This window comes from Macaca mulatta, chromosome 19, assembly GCF_049350105.2.
Source record: "Macaca mulatta isolate MMU2019108-1 chromosome 19, T2T-MMU8v2.0, whole genome shotgun sequence".
Lineage (NCBI taxonomy): Eukaryota > Metazoa > Chordata > Mammalia > Primates > Cercopithecidae > Macaca > Macaca mulatta.
Window position 1 is genome coordinate 12,089,095 of NC_133424.1, and position 14,749 is coordinate 12,103,843.

The following is a 14,749-nucleotide window of genomic DNA, read 5'->3' on the forward strand; positions in this document are numbered from 1 at the left end:
GTCCTCTCTCTCTACTGCCATTCTTGGTTCCTTCCCCTAATCGATGCTAACACGCCCCGCCCCCAAGATCACGGAGGCCCCGCCCCACCCCGCTAATGAGGCCCCGCCCTACGGAGGCTATGTAAGTGAGACGCCCGGAGGCCCCGCCCCTCCCTCCACCTCGGAGTCTGCGCGGCGCGGCCCGGCCCGGCCGACCGCGTCTCGGTCTCCGTGTCTGCCAGCCTGGCCGGCAGTCCGTCTGTCCATCCCGCCGCGCCGGGGCAGTCTAGGCGGAGCGGGGGCTCAGGCGGCGGTGGCCTCGACGCGGTGAGAGGAGGGGCTAGGGGCGCCCCTCATCCCCTCTCGTGGGCTTCCCACCCTCGGTGTCGGTCCCCGGTTCCTGAGGGTCGGGTCCCTCCGGGTCCAGCGTGGGGAGGGGTGGGGGAGGGGAGGCAGCAAGCTGGGGGAGGGGACGGGGCTGGGGGAGGGGACCCCGGGCCGAGGAGCACAGCACTGGTGGTGAGGGTGGCTGTGGGTAACTGTGATTGTGTATGGTTGTCATTGTGTGTCTGTGTGTGGTTGTGTAACTGCCATCGTGTGGCTGTATGACTGGGATTGTGTGGCTTCAGGAGGTCCGCGGGTGTCTGTCACTGTCATTGTGCGGCTGTCGTTGTGGGTGTCACTCTGATGGTTTGTGTGTGTGTGTCTGGCTGTGCTGTGGCTGCCATTGGCCCCCCGTGTGGCTGCTGTCTCTATGTGTGACTGTCTTGGTGTTCGTGTGGCTGTGTGCATAGGACTGTCATTGTGTGGCTGCTGTTGTGTGTTCATTCTGATGGTGTGTATGTGTGTGTCGCTGTGGTCGTGCGCCTTGTGCCTTTCTTGTGTGGCGTTGTGAGTCTGTGTCATGGTCCATGGATGTGGCCATGTGGTTGTGGATGGCACCGTGTCTCTCCCCTGTGACTGTCGGTGTGAATAAGAGACTGTTGGTGTGTGGCTGTTGCTGAGTGCCTTGTAATTGGGGGTGTGACGCTGTGATGGGTTCTGTGACCCCCATTGTGTGCGGTGACTCTTTCTTTTCTGTGACTCTTAAGTGTGTTGCAGGCCTGACTGTGGGTCACTGACTCTACAGTTAGGCGTGGGGGCTTGTGTGGGACTGTGATGTGTGTAGGGTCTCCTATATGTCCCTCTCTGTTTGGCCCTGGGTGGGAGTGGTATCTGGGTGTCTCTGACAGGCTGTGAGCCCACTGTGCGTGAGTATTCACTGACATGTATTGTGTGTGTTGGACACCTGTTTGAACAAGGGGGCCCCTCTTGTTCACTGCAAAGTGGCGCCCAGCACAGTGCCTGGAAGTGGGCAGGTGCTGGGTCTTCACTGTGGGATGGGTGAACGCTATGCCATGGTTTTGTATGTGTGTGTCGGGGGGGTGCCAGGATGGAGGCTGCAGCTGGGTTGTGCTTCCTAGGGGTGACAGCATGGGTGACCATGGGTATCTAGGACCTCTGGCGACCATCACCCCATATCACACTGCAGAATGAGCGTCGTGGGTGGGGTGCTGGACCCAGAGTGCCTACCCTTGCCTGCCTGGGCCTCAGTTTCCACATCTGCACAATGGGGGTGACCATCCCTGCCCTGCTGGCTGCCAGGAGCGGCTGTGAGTCTTCGGGCGTGGATGCAGCCTGGGGGAAGCCATAGGGCGCTTTCACAGGTGAGATGGGGCTGGGAGAATGGGTGTAAGCAGGTGTGACTGTGTTGAGCCCTGAAGCGCTGGGGACTGGGGGTAGCCTTGGGGGAGGGAAGAGAAGAACTGGGAGGCAGACCGGCTGGGAAGAGGGGGAAGGAGGGAGAGGCAGCTGGCAGAGAAGGAGGGCTTGGCTATCAGCCCAACCAGACACGAACACCACAGCCCATGGGGACAGAGAGAGGGGCCCCTGTGGAGGCCATGGAGGAAGAGACTCAGGGGAAGGGTCTGGTAGGGATGGGGAGCCCCTCGGGAAAGAGGATGGGGTCCCCTAAAAACTAGTGGGGGCCCTTCTAAGTGCCATGGGGGAGGGTTTCCCATGAGGCTGGGGAGTCTCTTCTAAAGGCCCACCTCCTAAAAGGCATTGGGTCAGAGCCTCCCATGTAGGCTATAGAGGAAGGGGACCCCTGTAGAATATCAGGGAGTGGTATCAGGGGAGGCAGGTGTCCCCAGTAGGGTCAGGACCAACAGGGCGGGACCTGGATTGCAGAGGCGAGGCCAGAAGGCTCAAGGGGCAGAGTCAGGGCTTGCCCGGGTCTTCAGGGCCAGGGGTGTGGCCAAAGGACTCAGGGATGAAGCCAGGGTCCCGGTGACCTGAGACTTCCCCTAGGCACACCCCTGGGACTCCCACTCCCTCCCCACCTCTGCAGGCCTGGCCTTCACCATGGCGGGAGGGAGACCGCATCTGAAGAGGAGTTTCTCCATCATCCCCTGCTTTGTCTTCGTGGAGGTGAGGACCCCCGTATCTCTCCCAGAGAGGGCGTGCCTATCTCAGTCTCTGTCCAACCTCAGTCTCCCTATCTGTACCCACTTTTCCATCGCTGGGATCTCCCTTGCTGTCCCCTTTCTCTTGAGAAGTGGTTATGAGCTTGGATTGAGAAGGGCCACTCCCCAGGGTCCAATCCCTCTCTGCCCCATCCACACTGCAGGGTGCTGGACACCACAGGTACCCCTGAGCCTCAGTTTCCTCATTCATAGAATGGGCATCAGCAGAGTCCCAACTCCTAGGGCTGTTCTTTGTTTTTTTTTTTGTTTTGTTTTGTTTTTGAGATGGAGTTTCGCTCTTGTTGTCCAGGCTGGAGTGCAATGGCGCGATCTCGGCTCACCACAACCTCCACCTCCCAGGTTCAAGCGATTCTCCTGCCTCAGCCTTCCCAAGTAGCTGGGATTATAGGCATGCGCCACAAGCCCAGCTAATTTTGTATTTTTAGTAGAGATAGGGTTTCTCCATGTGGGTCAGGCTGGTCTCGAACTCCAGACCTCAGGTGATCCACCCACCTCGGCCTCCCAAAGTGCTGGGATTACAGGCATGAGCCACCACGCCCGGCCTTTTTTGTTTTGTTTTGTTTTAGATAGGGTCTCACTCTGTCACCCAGGCTGGAGTGCAGTGGCATAATCTCAGCTTACTGCAACCTCCACCTCCTGGGCTCAAGCAGTTCTCCTACCTCAGCCTCCCGAATAGCTGAGACTACAGGCGTGTGCCATCATGCCCAGCTAATTTTTCTTTTTTTTTTTTTTTTGAGATGGAGTCTCGCCTGTTGCCCAGGCTGGAGTGCAGTGACGCGATCGCAGCTCACTGCAGCCTCCACCTCCCGGGTTCAAGCGATTCTTCTGCCTCAGCATCCCGAGTAGCTGGAACCACAGGTGCATGCCACCACGCCTGGCTAATTTTTGTAGGTTTTAGTAGAGACAGGGTTTCACCATCTTGGCTAGGCTGATCTTGAACTCCTGACCTCGTGATCCACCCGCCTCAGCCTCCCAAAGTGCTGGGATTACAGGCGTGAGCCACCGCGCCCGGCCTATGCCCAGCTAATTTTTGTACTTTTTGGTAGCGATGGGCTTTCAACATGTTGGCCAGGATGGTCTAGAACTCCTGACCTCAAGCAATCCTCCCGCCTCAGCCTCCCAAAGTGCTGGGATTACAGGTGTGAGCCACCACGCCCGGCCTCCTAGGGCTGTTCTAAAGGTAAAGTGTATTAATTCATGGACAAACTTGGTACGACCCCCTGCCCACGGTGAGGGTTAGACCTGTGGTAGCTGCTGGTACCCCTACTCCTCCGATTTCTTTCCTTGTGGGAGAGTCTCTCCACCTCCCACTGTCTATCTGTCTCTCATCTGAGCCTTGGCCCTAGACTCACTCTCCCCATGCCCATCTCTTCTCTCACTCTCTCTACAACTCCCTTCCCTTTTCCTCTCCCTTCTTTCTTCTCTTGCTCTTTTCCTCCTCTTCTCCCCTCCTTTCCTGGTTTCCCTCTCTCTCTCTCTCTTTTTCTTTTCGTTCCTTCCTTCTCTCTCTCTCTCTCTCTCTCTTTCTCTCTTTCTCTCTTTTGAGATGGAGTCTTGCTCTGCTGCCCAGGCTGGAGTGCAGTGGCATGATCTTGGCTCACTGCAACCTCCGCCTCCCAGGTTCAAGTGATTCTCCTGCCCCAGCCTCCTGAGTAGCTGGGATTACAGGTGTCCACCACCATGCCTGGCTAATTGTTGTATTTTTAGTAGAGACAGGGTTTTGTCATGTTGGCCAGGCTGGTCTCAAACTCCTGATCTCAGGTGATCCACCTGCCTCAGCCTCCCAAAGTGCTGGGATTACAAGCATGAACCACTTTTTTCTTTATTTTCTTTTTTTCTTTCTTCCTGTGTTTCGGCCATTCCTTTTCCTTTCTTTCTTTTTTCTGAGACAGGGTCTCCCTCTGTCACCCAGGCTGGAGTGCAGTGGCGCCATCATGGCTCACTGCAGTCTTAACCCCCTGGGCTGAGGCAGTCTTCCTTCCTCAGCCTCCCAAGTAGCTGGGACTATAGTTGTGCAGAGATGAGGTCATGCTATGTTGCCCAGGCTGATCTCAAACTCCTGAGCTCAAGCAATCCTCCTGCCTCGGCCTCCCAAAGTGCTGGAATTACAGGCATGAGCCGCTTGCTGCACACGGCCTCTCTCTGTTTCTATCTCCTTCTCCTTCTGTTTCTCCTAAACCCTGGCTCTTCTCTCACCTCCTTTCCCCATTTCTCTCAGTCTCTCTCCCCCTTGTCTCTGTCTCTCTCCATCTTCTAGTTTCTGTCTCTAACCCATGTCTCTCCATCTCTGTATCTCTGCCTCTGTGGCCTCAGCTGGAGCCCTGACCCTCTCTCTTCTCTCTCCGCCACCTCTCCCTGCCCTGGCTTGGTGGCAGTCGGTGCTGCTGGGCATCGTGATCCTGCTTGCTTACCGCCTGGAGTTCACGGACACCTTCCCTGTGCACACCCAGGGATTCTTCTGCTATGACAGTACCTACGCCAAGCCCTACCCAGGGCCTGAGGCTGCCAGCCGAGTGCCTCCTGCTCTCATCTACGCACTGGTCACTGCCGGGCCCACCCTCACGGTGAGACAGTGAAGACCTCCTAGGAGGCAGGTGGGCCAGGTGAGGGTGTGTGAGGGGATGGGCTGGAAGGCCAGGAAGACTCTACCTTGGTCTTGCCCACAGATCCTGCTGGGGGAGCTGGCGCGTGCCTTTTTCCCCGCACCACCTTCAGCCGTCCCGGTCATCGGGGAGAGCACCATCGTGTCCGGAGCCTGCTGTCGCTTCAGCCCCCCACTGCGGAGGCTGGTCCGCTTCCTGGGTGAGAGATATGGCCCGGGATCAGTCCCATGGTAATGGTCGGGAGGTGGGTATAGAAGGAAAGAGTCTTGGGCCTGACAGTCATCATAATTCCAGGCTGGGCGCAGTGGCTCACGTCTGTAATCTCAGCACTTTGGGAGGCCAAGGTGGGCGATCACCTGAGGTCAGGAGTTCAGGACCAGCCTGACCAACATGGCGTAACCCTGTCTCTACTAAAAACACAAAAAATTAGCTGGGCATGGTGGCGGGTGCCTGTAATCCTTGAACCTGGGAGGCAGAGGTTACAGTGAGCCAAGACTGCACCAGCCTGGGCAACAAGAGCGAAACTCCATCTCAAAAAAAAAAAAAAAAAAATTCCAGGGAAAAGCTGGGCATGGTGGTGCGTACCTGTAGTCTCAGCTACTTGGGAGGCTGAGGCAGAGACTCAGCTACTTGGGAGTACCAGCTACTTGGGAGACTGAACAAGACCCCACCTCTTTAAAAAAAAAAAAAAAAAAAAGGGAATTCCAGCAGGGAAGGAAGAGGACCTGGAATTGCCATGGTGGGGATGTTAGGAAGCAACAAGGGACTTAGGCTCAGGCCAGATGTAATGGAGGTTCTAGGGATATGGGTGGGGCCTAACCCAACCATGATGGCAACTGTAGGAAGAGGGTCCCAAAATGCCACAAGGAGAGTCTCAGGCACAAAAGAGAGACACAGGCACAGGACAAACACCCTGGGGCCCCTGGGTAGGGAGATGAGACTCTGACTGTGCTTTAAATGGGGTCCCAGCCTCAAGTGGTGGCTGTGGGAAAGGGGGAGGGGCAGAGCTTACCTATAATGGTGGTCCCAGGGGCAGACAGTGGGAGACCCAGCTCTAACTTACTAGTGGCCCCAGGAAGAGAGTGATGAACTCAGTCGTAGCCAGTTTAAGGGCAGGCAGGAAGCGCCCCAGGTATGCCATTAGGGTTTTCCCTAGCCCTCCTAGGCATGGGGTGGATCCTGATGTAATGGTGTTGGGTTGGCCGGGAGGTCCAAGCCCAGCTATAATGGGGCTCCAAGGGAGGACCCGCCCCTGACATAGTGGTAATCCTAGAAAGACAGGGGCCAGATAATGAGGGTCTCTGGGGGCAGGAGGCCTCAGAGTGTCTTCATGGTGGTCCTTAAGGAAGGGGGATGTTGGCACAACTACGGGGTCCCAAGTGTGCTTTAATGACAGTCACAGGAAAAGGGAACTAAGAGGCCCAATGGAACCAGTGGGAGCATCGGGCCTGGCGCATGAACCGCTTCCACTATCCCACCCCTAGGGGTCTACTCCTTCGGCCTCTTCACCACAACCATCTTCGCCAACGCGGGGCAGGTGGTGACCGGCAATCCCACGCCACACTTCCTGTCCGTGTGCCGCCCCAACTACACGGCCCTGGGCTGCCTGCCACCTTCTCCGGATCGGCCAGGTCCCGACCGCTTTGTCACTGACCAGGGTGCCTGCGCTGGCAGCCCCAGCCTCGTGGCCGCCGCGCGCCGCGCCTTCCCCTGCAAGGACGCGGCCCTCTGCGCCTACGCAGTCACCTACACGGCGGTGAGCCTCGGGAGTTTCGGGGTTGGAAATGGGTGTGAGGGCTGGATAGCGCCCAGTGGCCTGGAAGCCGCCAGAGCTGGATCCTCTGCTCTTCCACGCCCCTGGTGCTGTTGGAAGCTCTACCTCCACGCCGCGGCCTGTTGGAAACTCTAGTTCCTCCTCCCAGATCCTAGCCACGCCCCCAGCCAGAGCCTATAGCTGTCCATTGCCTCCGGCCCTTGCTCTCTGGCCACGCCTCCTGAGCCAGTAATACGAGAGAAGCTATTGGCTCCACCCTATGGGATCAGGACACTATCCCTGATGTGCAAGACTCGGAACCCCTAGAGCCTAGCCAGGCCCCCAGGATGCTACAGGCGCTAGATATTAGCTGGGAGACTGGGTAGATTGGATGGCTTCCTGGAGCCCTTGCCCCTCTCCTTGGGACCTTGTTCTCTCCCGTTGTAGCCCTGGCCACACTCTTTGCTCTTAACTGCTCTGGGATTTCTAACTCTGTCCTCTGCTTTTTCCTGCTCACATACCCTGTTGCTTCAACTCTTTTTTCTGGCATCCGGGTTTATGCTCCCATACTGTCAGTAGTCCCCTGGGGGTCAGGAGCTCCACCTCCTACAGCTCCTGGACCTGCCCCCTTAGCCCTGAGTCCACCCTCTGGTTCTGTGGCCACGCCCTAACCCAGCAAGTGTCTGTCCTCATCTACGACTCTGGACCAGGGACATCTGGGCCCCAGACCTTGTCCTCTGCTCTTGGGAGCTCTGGCCACACCTAGCCCTACAAGTGGTGCCCATGAGACTCCAAGACCTCAATCCCTGACCCCCACCCCCCTTTGCCGTTTTAGTCACGCTCCCTGGAAAAGCCCACTGGGGAGTCCATGACTCCATTCCTGGAACCCCTGGCCACATCCTCCAGCCCCAACGCTCTGGCCATGCATTCTAGCCCAGAAAAGAACGTCCACTTGGGTTCAGAGACTTGCCTCCACTTGTCCCCTGACCAGTCTGACTCCCCACAGATGTACGTGACTCTCGTGTTCCGCGTGAAGGGCTCCCGCCTGGTCAAACCCTCGCTCTGCCTGGCCCTGCTGTGTCCGGCCTTCCTGGTGGGCGTGGTCCGCGTGGCTGAGTACCGAAACCACTGGTCCGACGTGCTGGCTGGCTTCCTGACAGGGGCGGCCATCGCCACCTTTTTGGTGAGTCCCCTCCTCAACCTTCCCAGCATGGAACCTTCCCATCAGCTCTCTGACCCAACAGGCAGGACCACATGATGGAGAAGGGTGTGGACTGTGTGTGACCTTGGGCCAGTCCCTTAACCTGACCCTTCCTGGATATTCTCATCTCATCTGTGAAATGAGATACCAGGATCAGGGTGAGGCAAGGCCTTGAATGCAAATTTTAAGAGGGTGCCCAAACACTTAGTAATCAAGATTAATCATATTTTAACAAAACATTTTTAAAAATCAAAGTTAATACAAAACTATCATAATGTACAGAAATATAAAAATTCTAAATAAAGACGAATCAAGACTGGGTGCAGTAGCTCACGCCTGTAATCCCAGCACTTTGGGAAGCTGAAGTGGGTGGATCACTTGAGGCCAAGAGTTCGAATCCAGCCTGGTCAACATGGTGAAACCCCGTCTCTACTAAAAATACAAAAATTAGCCAGGCGTAGTGGTGCAAGCCTGTAGTCCCAGCTACTCGGGAGACTGAAGCAGAAGAATTGCTTGAACCCGGGGGACGGAGGTTGCAGTGAGCCGAGATCGCACCACTTCACTCCAGCCTGGGTGAAAGAGTGAAAGTCTGCCTCAAAAAAAAAAAAAAAAAATTAGCTGGCAACGGTGGTGCACACCTGCAGTCCCAGCTACTCGGAAGGCTGAGGCAGAAGAGTCGCTTGAACCCAGGAGGTGGAGTTTGCAGTGAGCTGAGATCACACCACTGCACTCCAGCCTGGGTGACAGAGTTTGACTCTGTCTCAAAAAAAAAAAAAAATTAAACCCTGCCCCTGTACAACTTGGTCTTACTTGCTTTACCCTAGTCCAGACTCTATGGGATAAATAATAATTGCACCTACCTCATAGTAAAATGGAGCCAACAGTGCCTGGCACATACTATGCATTAGCTGTTTTTGAAAACCTGAGCTCAGTTTCCTTATCTGAAAAATGGGGATGGTATTTACATAGCTCCTATGTGACTGACCCCAGGCCTCAACACTGTTCTCTCCCTCTGTTCCAGGTCACCTGCGTTGTGCACAACTTTCAGAGCCGGCCACCCTCTGGCCGAAGGCTCTCTCCCTGGGAGGACCTGGGCCAAGCCCCCACCGTGGACAGCCCCCTCGAAAAGTTAAGTGTGGCCCAGGTAAGGGGGGCCGGGGGCTGCTCCCGGCTGGAGAGGGTGGTGGGTGGAGGGGGCCAAGGAGGCAGGAAGGAAGTCAGGCAAGAGGTGGGGGTCTCAGAACCATGGGGAAGTGGAGGGATCACCCATCTCTGTGGACACAGGTCCTGGGGGGACAGCCCCAAAGAATGAAAGGGAGCACCCCCGTCTTCTTCCCAAGGGGACACGGTTAATCATGAGAACTGTGGTTGTCTTTTCCGTGGGATTCTTCACCTGATGAGCTCCTTGTGGCTGTGGCCGGTAGGGCCCAGGGGGCCACTAGCCCCTTCCCTCTGTCTCTTTGTCTCAGGAACCCGAGGTCTGCAGGCCGCATTCGACACCGGCACGGCTCACCCCATCCAGTGAGTGTTGGGGGTGTGGGGACTAAACAGGGGGACTTTCAGGTGGGCAGCTACTGCCCCAGAGGTCTCACCTAGGTTTTTATGCTGCCTCCCAAGTGTTCTGATCCCCTGATATCTGGCTTCTGACCACCAGAGTCGCAGAACTGCGCCCGCCGTGGCCACCTGATCCCCAGCTGCGTGTCCTCCAGGGCCCCAGCCATGTGTTCGTCGCCCCGTGTGCCCCGCCCTCGATTGAGGTCTGAGCCGACGCCCTTGCCCCTGCCCCTACCCCTGCCAGCGCCCACCCCCAGCCAGGGCCCCTCGCCTTCCTCCCCCGGACCTGGGGGGCCAGGCGGGGGTGGTGGACGTGGCCGGAAGCTGCTGCTGCCCACGCCCCTGCTGCGGGACCTGTACACCCTGAGTGGACTCTATCCCTCCCCCTTCCACCGGGACAACTTTAGCCCTTACCTGTTTGCCAGCCGTGACCACCTGCTGTGAGGCCCGACCACCCACCCAGAATCTGCCCAGTCCCCACTTCTTCCCTGCCACGCGTGTGTGTGCGTGTGCCACGTGAGTGCCAAAGTCCCCTGCCCCCCAAGCCAGCCAGACCCAGACATTAGAAGATGGCTGGAAGGACATTTGGGAGACACCTGCCTCTCTGGCCCTCTGAGATATTCAGATGGGCACAAATGGAAGGTGGGCCCTTGCCCCTACTCTTGCCCTTTTAAGGGCCAAAGCTTGACCCCATTGACCATTGCCTGGCTAATGAGAACCCCTGGTTCTCAGAATTTTAACCAAAAGGAGTTGGCTCCAGCCAATGGGAGCCTTCTCTTCACTTCTTAGAATCCTCCTGCAAGAGGGCAACTCCAGCCAGTGTTGAGCGACTAAACAGCCAATAGGAGCCCTTGGTTTCCAGAATTTCTAGAGTGGGTGGGCATGATTCCAGTCAATGGGGGACCGCCCGTGTCTAAGCATGTGCAAAGGAGAGGAGGGAGATGAGGTCATTGTTTGTCATTGAGTCTTCTCTCAGAATCAGCGAGCCCAGCTGTAGGGTGGGGGGCAGGCTCCCCCATGGCAGGGTCCTTGGGGTACCCCTTCTCCTCTTAGCCCTCCCTGTGTGCGGCCTCTCCACCTCTCACCCACTCCCTCCTAATCCCCTACTTAAGTAGGGCTTGCCCCACTTCAGAGGTTTTGGGGTTCAGGGTGCTGTGTCTCCCCTTGCCTGTGCCCAGGTCATCCCAAACCCTTCTGTTATTTATTAGGGCTGTGGGAAGGGTTTTTTCTTTTTTCTTGGAACCTGCCCCTGTTCTTCACACTGCCCCCCATGCCTCAGCCTCATACAGATGTGCCATCATGGGGGGCATGGGTGGAGCAGAGGGGCTCCCTCACCCCGGGCAGGCAAAGGCAGTGGGTAGAGGAGGCACTGCCCCCCTTTCCTGCCCCCTCCTCATCTTTAATAAAGACCTGGCTTCTCATCTTTAATAAAGACCTGTTTGTAACAGAAGTTTGGCCACCTGCCTTCCTCCCCCGGGTGGTGGGGGGTGCGGAGGACTTTCATCGTGGGTCTATGGATGTCTGTGGAGCTGGGTGTGGGTGTACTGCTGCAGTGTATCTAAGGACGATTGTGGAGAGGCAGTGCGGTTTCATGGGGCTCCAGACTTGGGCTAAAATCCTGGCTCAGCATTCTGGGCTCTGTGGCCTCAGGAAAGTTCATTCACCTCTCTGTGCCCTTGTTTCTTCATCTGTCAAAGGCAAACAGTCGCTCAAGCCACCAAGGCACACAAACCCACATCAGGAGCCGTACATGCCCTGTGTGTCTCAGACCAGGGCACAGAGGGCACAAGGAATGGGGTGAGGATACCTGGGGGTCCTGAGAGGGATGGGGGATGCTGAGGGGCACTAAGAACCTCCCAGCCGAACACCTGGCTGCATGGATGAGCGCAGGGGTGCTGAGTATGAGATTACACCGAGACCCAACCCCTCTGAGAACTCAGCAGATACTGGGGATGTTCAAAGAGTCAGGGAGAGGGAGCCACAGGACCCCTCCTGCAATCGGGGCTCTGAGGGTCTTCAGATAGGGCATTTGGGACCTAGAGTCACCCAGGCACCAGGAAAAGGGAGTCTGTTTCCCTTCTCTCATTAATTAATTCATTCAGCAAACACTGTAAAACCCCTACTGTGTGCCAGATGGTCTTAGTCTGTTCCAGCTGCCATAACAAAATACTGGGGACAGGATGGCTTATTTATTAAATTATTTAAAAATAAATTTCTCTACTACTATTAAATTTCTCTACTAATTATTTAAAAATATGTTTATTTATTATTTATTTTGAGATGGAATCTCGCTCTGTTGCCCAGGCTGGAGTGCAGTGGCGCAACCTCGGCTCACTGCAACCTCCACCTCCCGGGTTCAAGTGATTCTCTTGCCTCACTCAGCCTCCTGAGTAGCTGGGACTACAGGTGCGCACTACCACGCCTGGCTAATTTTTTGTATTTTTATTAGAGATGGGATTTCACCGTGTTAGCCAGGATGGTCTCGATCTCCTCACCTTGTGATCTGCCTGCCTTGGCCTCCCAAAGTGTTGGGATTACAGGTGTGAGCCACTGTGCCCGGCCTTATTTTTATTTTGTGTGTGTGTTTGTGTTTCTTGTGTTTTGAGATGGAGTTTTGCTCTGTCGCCAGGCTGGAGTACAGTGGTACGATCTCGGCTCACACAACCTCCGCCTCCTGAGTTCAAGCGATTCTCATGCCTCCGCCTCCCTAGTAGCTGGGATTACAGGCGCCTGCCACCACACCTGGCTAATTTTTGTATTTTTGGTAGACAAATACTTTATGGGGTTTGACCATATTGGCCAGGCTGGTCTCGAACTCCTGACCTTGTGATCCGCCCACCTCGGCCTTCCAAAGTGCTGGGATTATAGGCATGAGCCACCGTGCCTGGCCTATTTTTTTTAATAGAGACGGGGTTGTGCCATGTTGTCCCAGCTGATCTTGAACTTCTGGGCTCAAGCGGTTCACCCACCTCAACCTCCCAAAGTGCTGGAATTACAGGCATGAGCTACCACCCTGGGCCTAACAGAAATTTATTTCTCATAGTTCTGGAGGCTGGGAAGTCCAAGATCAAGGCCCCAGCAGATTCGGTGGCCGGTGAGAGCCTGCTTCCTCAGAGACTCACTCTAGTCTCACATGGCAGAAGGTGGAGAAGCTCTCTGGGGCCTCTTTTATAAGAGCACTAATCCCATTCATGAGGACTCCACCCTCATGACCTAATCACCTTTAAAAGGCCCCCCACCGGCCGGGCAAGGTGGCTCACGCCTGTAATCCCAGCACTTTGGGAGGCCAAGACGGGCGGATCACGAGGTCAGGAGATCGAGACCATCCTGGCTAACACGGTGAAACCCTGTCTCTACTAAAAAATACAAAAAATTAGACGGGCGAGGTGGTGGGTGCCTGTAGTCCCAGCCACTCGGGAGGCGGAGGCAGGAGAATGGCGTGAACCTGGGAGGCAGAGCTTTCAGTGAGCTGAGATTGCGCCACTGCACTCCAGCCTGGGCGGCAGAGGGAGACTCCGTCTCAAAAAAAAAAAAAAAAGGCCGGGCGCGGTGGCTCAAGCCTGTAATCCCAGCACTTTGGGAGGCCGAGACGGGCGGATCACGAGGTCAGGAGATCGAGACCATCCTGGCTAACACAGTGAAACCCCGTCTCTACTAAGAAATACAAAAAAACTAGCCGGGCGAGGTGGCGGGCGCCTGTAGTCCCAGCTACTCAGGAGGCTGAGACCGGAGAATGGCGTGAACCCGGGAGGCGGAGCTTGCAGTGAGCTGAGATCCGGCCACTGCACTCCAGCCTGGGCTACAGAGCCAGACTCCGTCTCAAAAAAAAAAAAAAAAAAAAAAAAAGGCCCCCCACCTCCGATCACTGTGGGTTAGGATTTCAACATATGAACCGGGGGACAGGGTACAAACATTCAGACCGAAGCATAAGTGTTGTTTAGTTAGGCACAGGGTGGGAGTTGGGGGGTCGGGAGGTTACAGCAGTGAACAGAACAGACACAAACCTCTGCTGTCACAGATGAGAGTATTCTAATATGTAAGACAATAAACAAGGTAAATGGGGCCTGGTCTCCACACCTGTGATCCCAACACTCTGGGAGGCCAAGGCTGGAGGATTGCTTGAGCTTAGGAGTTGGAGAACGACCTGGGCAACATAGTGAGACCTCCGTCTGTACAAAAAAATATATATATTTTAAAATTAGTTGGGCGGCCGGGCGCGGTGGCTCAAGCCTGTAATCCCAGCACTCTGGGAGGCCGAGGCGGGCGGATCACGAGGTCAGGAGATCGAGACCATCCTGGCTAACACGGTGAAACCCCGTCTCTACTAAAAAAAAATACAAAAAACTAGCCGGGCGAGGTGGCGGGCGCCTGTAGTCCCAGCTATTCGGGAGGCTGAGGCAGGAGAATGGCGTAAACCCGGGAGGCGGAGCTTGCAGTGAGCTGAGATCCGGCCACTGCACTCCAGCCCGGGCGACAGAGCGAGACTCCGTCTCAAAAAAAAAAAAAAAAAAAAAAAAAAAAAAAAAATAAAATTAGTTGGGCATGGTGGCACACATCTATAGTCCCGGCTACACGGGAGGCTGAGGTGGGAGTCACTTGAGCCCAGGAAGTCGAGACTATGGTGAGCCGTGATCATGCCACTGCACTGTAGCCTGGGTGACAGAGCGAGACCATGTCTCAAAATAAATAAATACGCAAATTAATAAATATAAAAATAAATGAGCTAAGTACAGATTCACAATTCCAAATTTTTATAGAAGTCTGAAAACCAGGCCAGGCGCGGTTGCTCACACCTGTAATCCCAGCATTTTGGGATGCTGAAGCGGGTGGATCACCTGAGGTCGGGAGTTCAAGACCAGCCTGGCCAACATGGTGAAACCCTGTCTCTACTAAAAATACAAAAATTAGCTGGGTGTGGTGACGCACGTCTGTAATCCCAGCTACTCGGGAGGCTGAGGCAGGAGAATCACTTGAACCTGGGAGGCGGAGGTTACAGTGAGCCAAGATTACACCACTGCACTCCAGCCTGGGTGACAGAGTGAGACTCCATTTCAAAAAAGAAAAAGAAGTCTGAAAACCAAAATCCTTTCATAACTCATTTATGGCAAAACCTAACCTGAACTGACCTGAGATT

At 55.5% G+C, this 14,749-nt stretch overlaps 1 protein-coding gene across 9 annotated transcripts; it reads left to right on the forward strand.

Moving 5' to 3' along the window:
* Positions 1-13: 13 nt before the first annotated feature.
* Positions 14-11,065, forward strand: PLPPR2 (phospholipid phosphatase related 2). Of its 9 annotated transcripts, none has more exons than XM_077977460.1 (10): positions 14-76; positions 449-1,685; positions 2,369-2,448; positions 4,880-5,068; positions 5,171-5,306; positions 6,592-6,863; positions 7,867-8,043; positions 9,083-9,189; positions 9,531-9,582; positions 9,716-11,065. In XM_077977460.1, the coding sequence occupies exons 3-10, from the start codon at positions 2,383-2,385 to the stop codon at positions 9,746-9,748; spliced, it is 1,032 nt and encodes a 343-aa protein (XP_077833586.1). In that variant the 5' UTR covers positions 14-76; positions 449-1,685; positions 2,369-2,382; the 3' UTR covers positions 9,749-11,065. The 9 variants fall into 9 exon arrangements, with proteins under 9 accessions (XP_077833586.1, XP_077833581.1, XP_077833583.1 ...); XM_077977455.1 differs by lacking the exon at positions 14-76 and adding an exon at positions 148-306 and having other exon boundaries at positions 1,511-1,685; positions 2,329-2,448; positions 9,083-9,205; XM_077977457.1 differs by lacking the exon at positions 14-76 and adding an exon at positions 148-306 and having other exon boundaries at positions 1,511-1,685; positions 2,329-2,448.
* Positions 11,066-14,749: the final 3,684 nt, after the last annotated feature.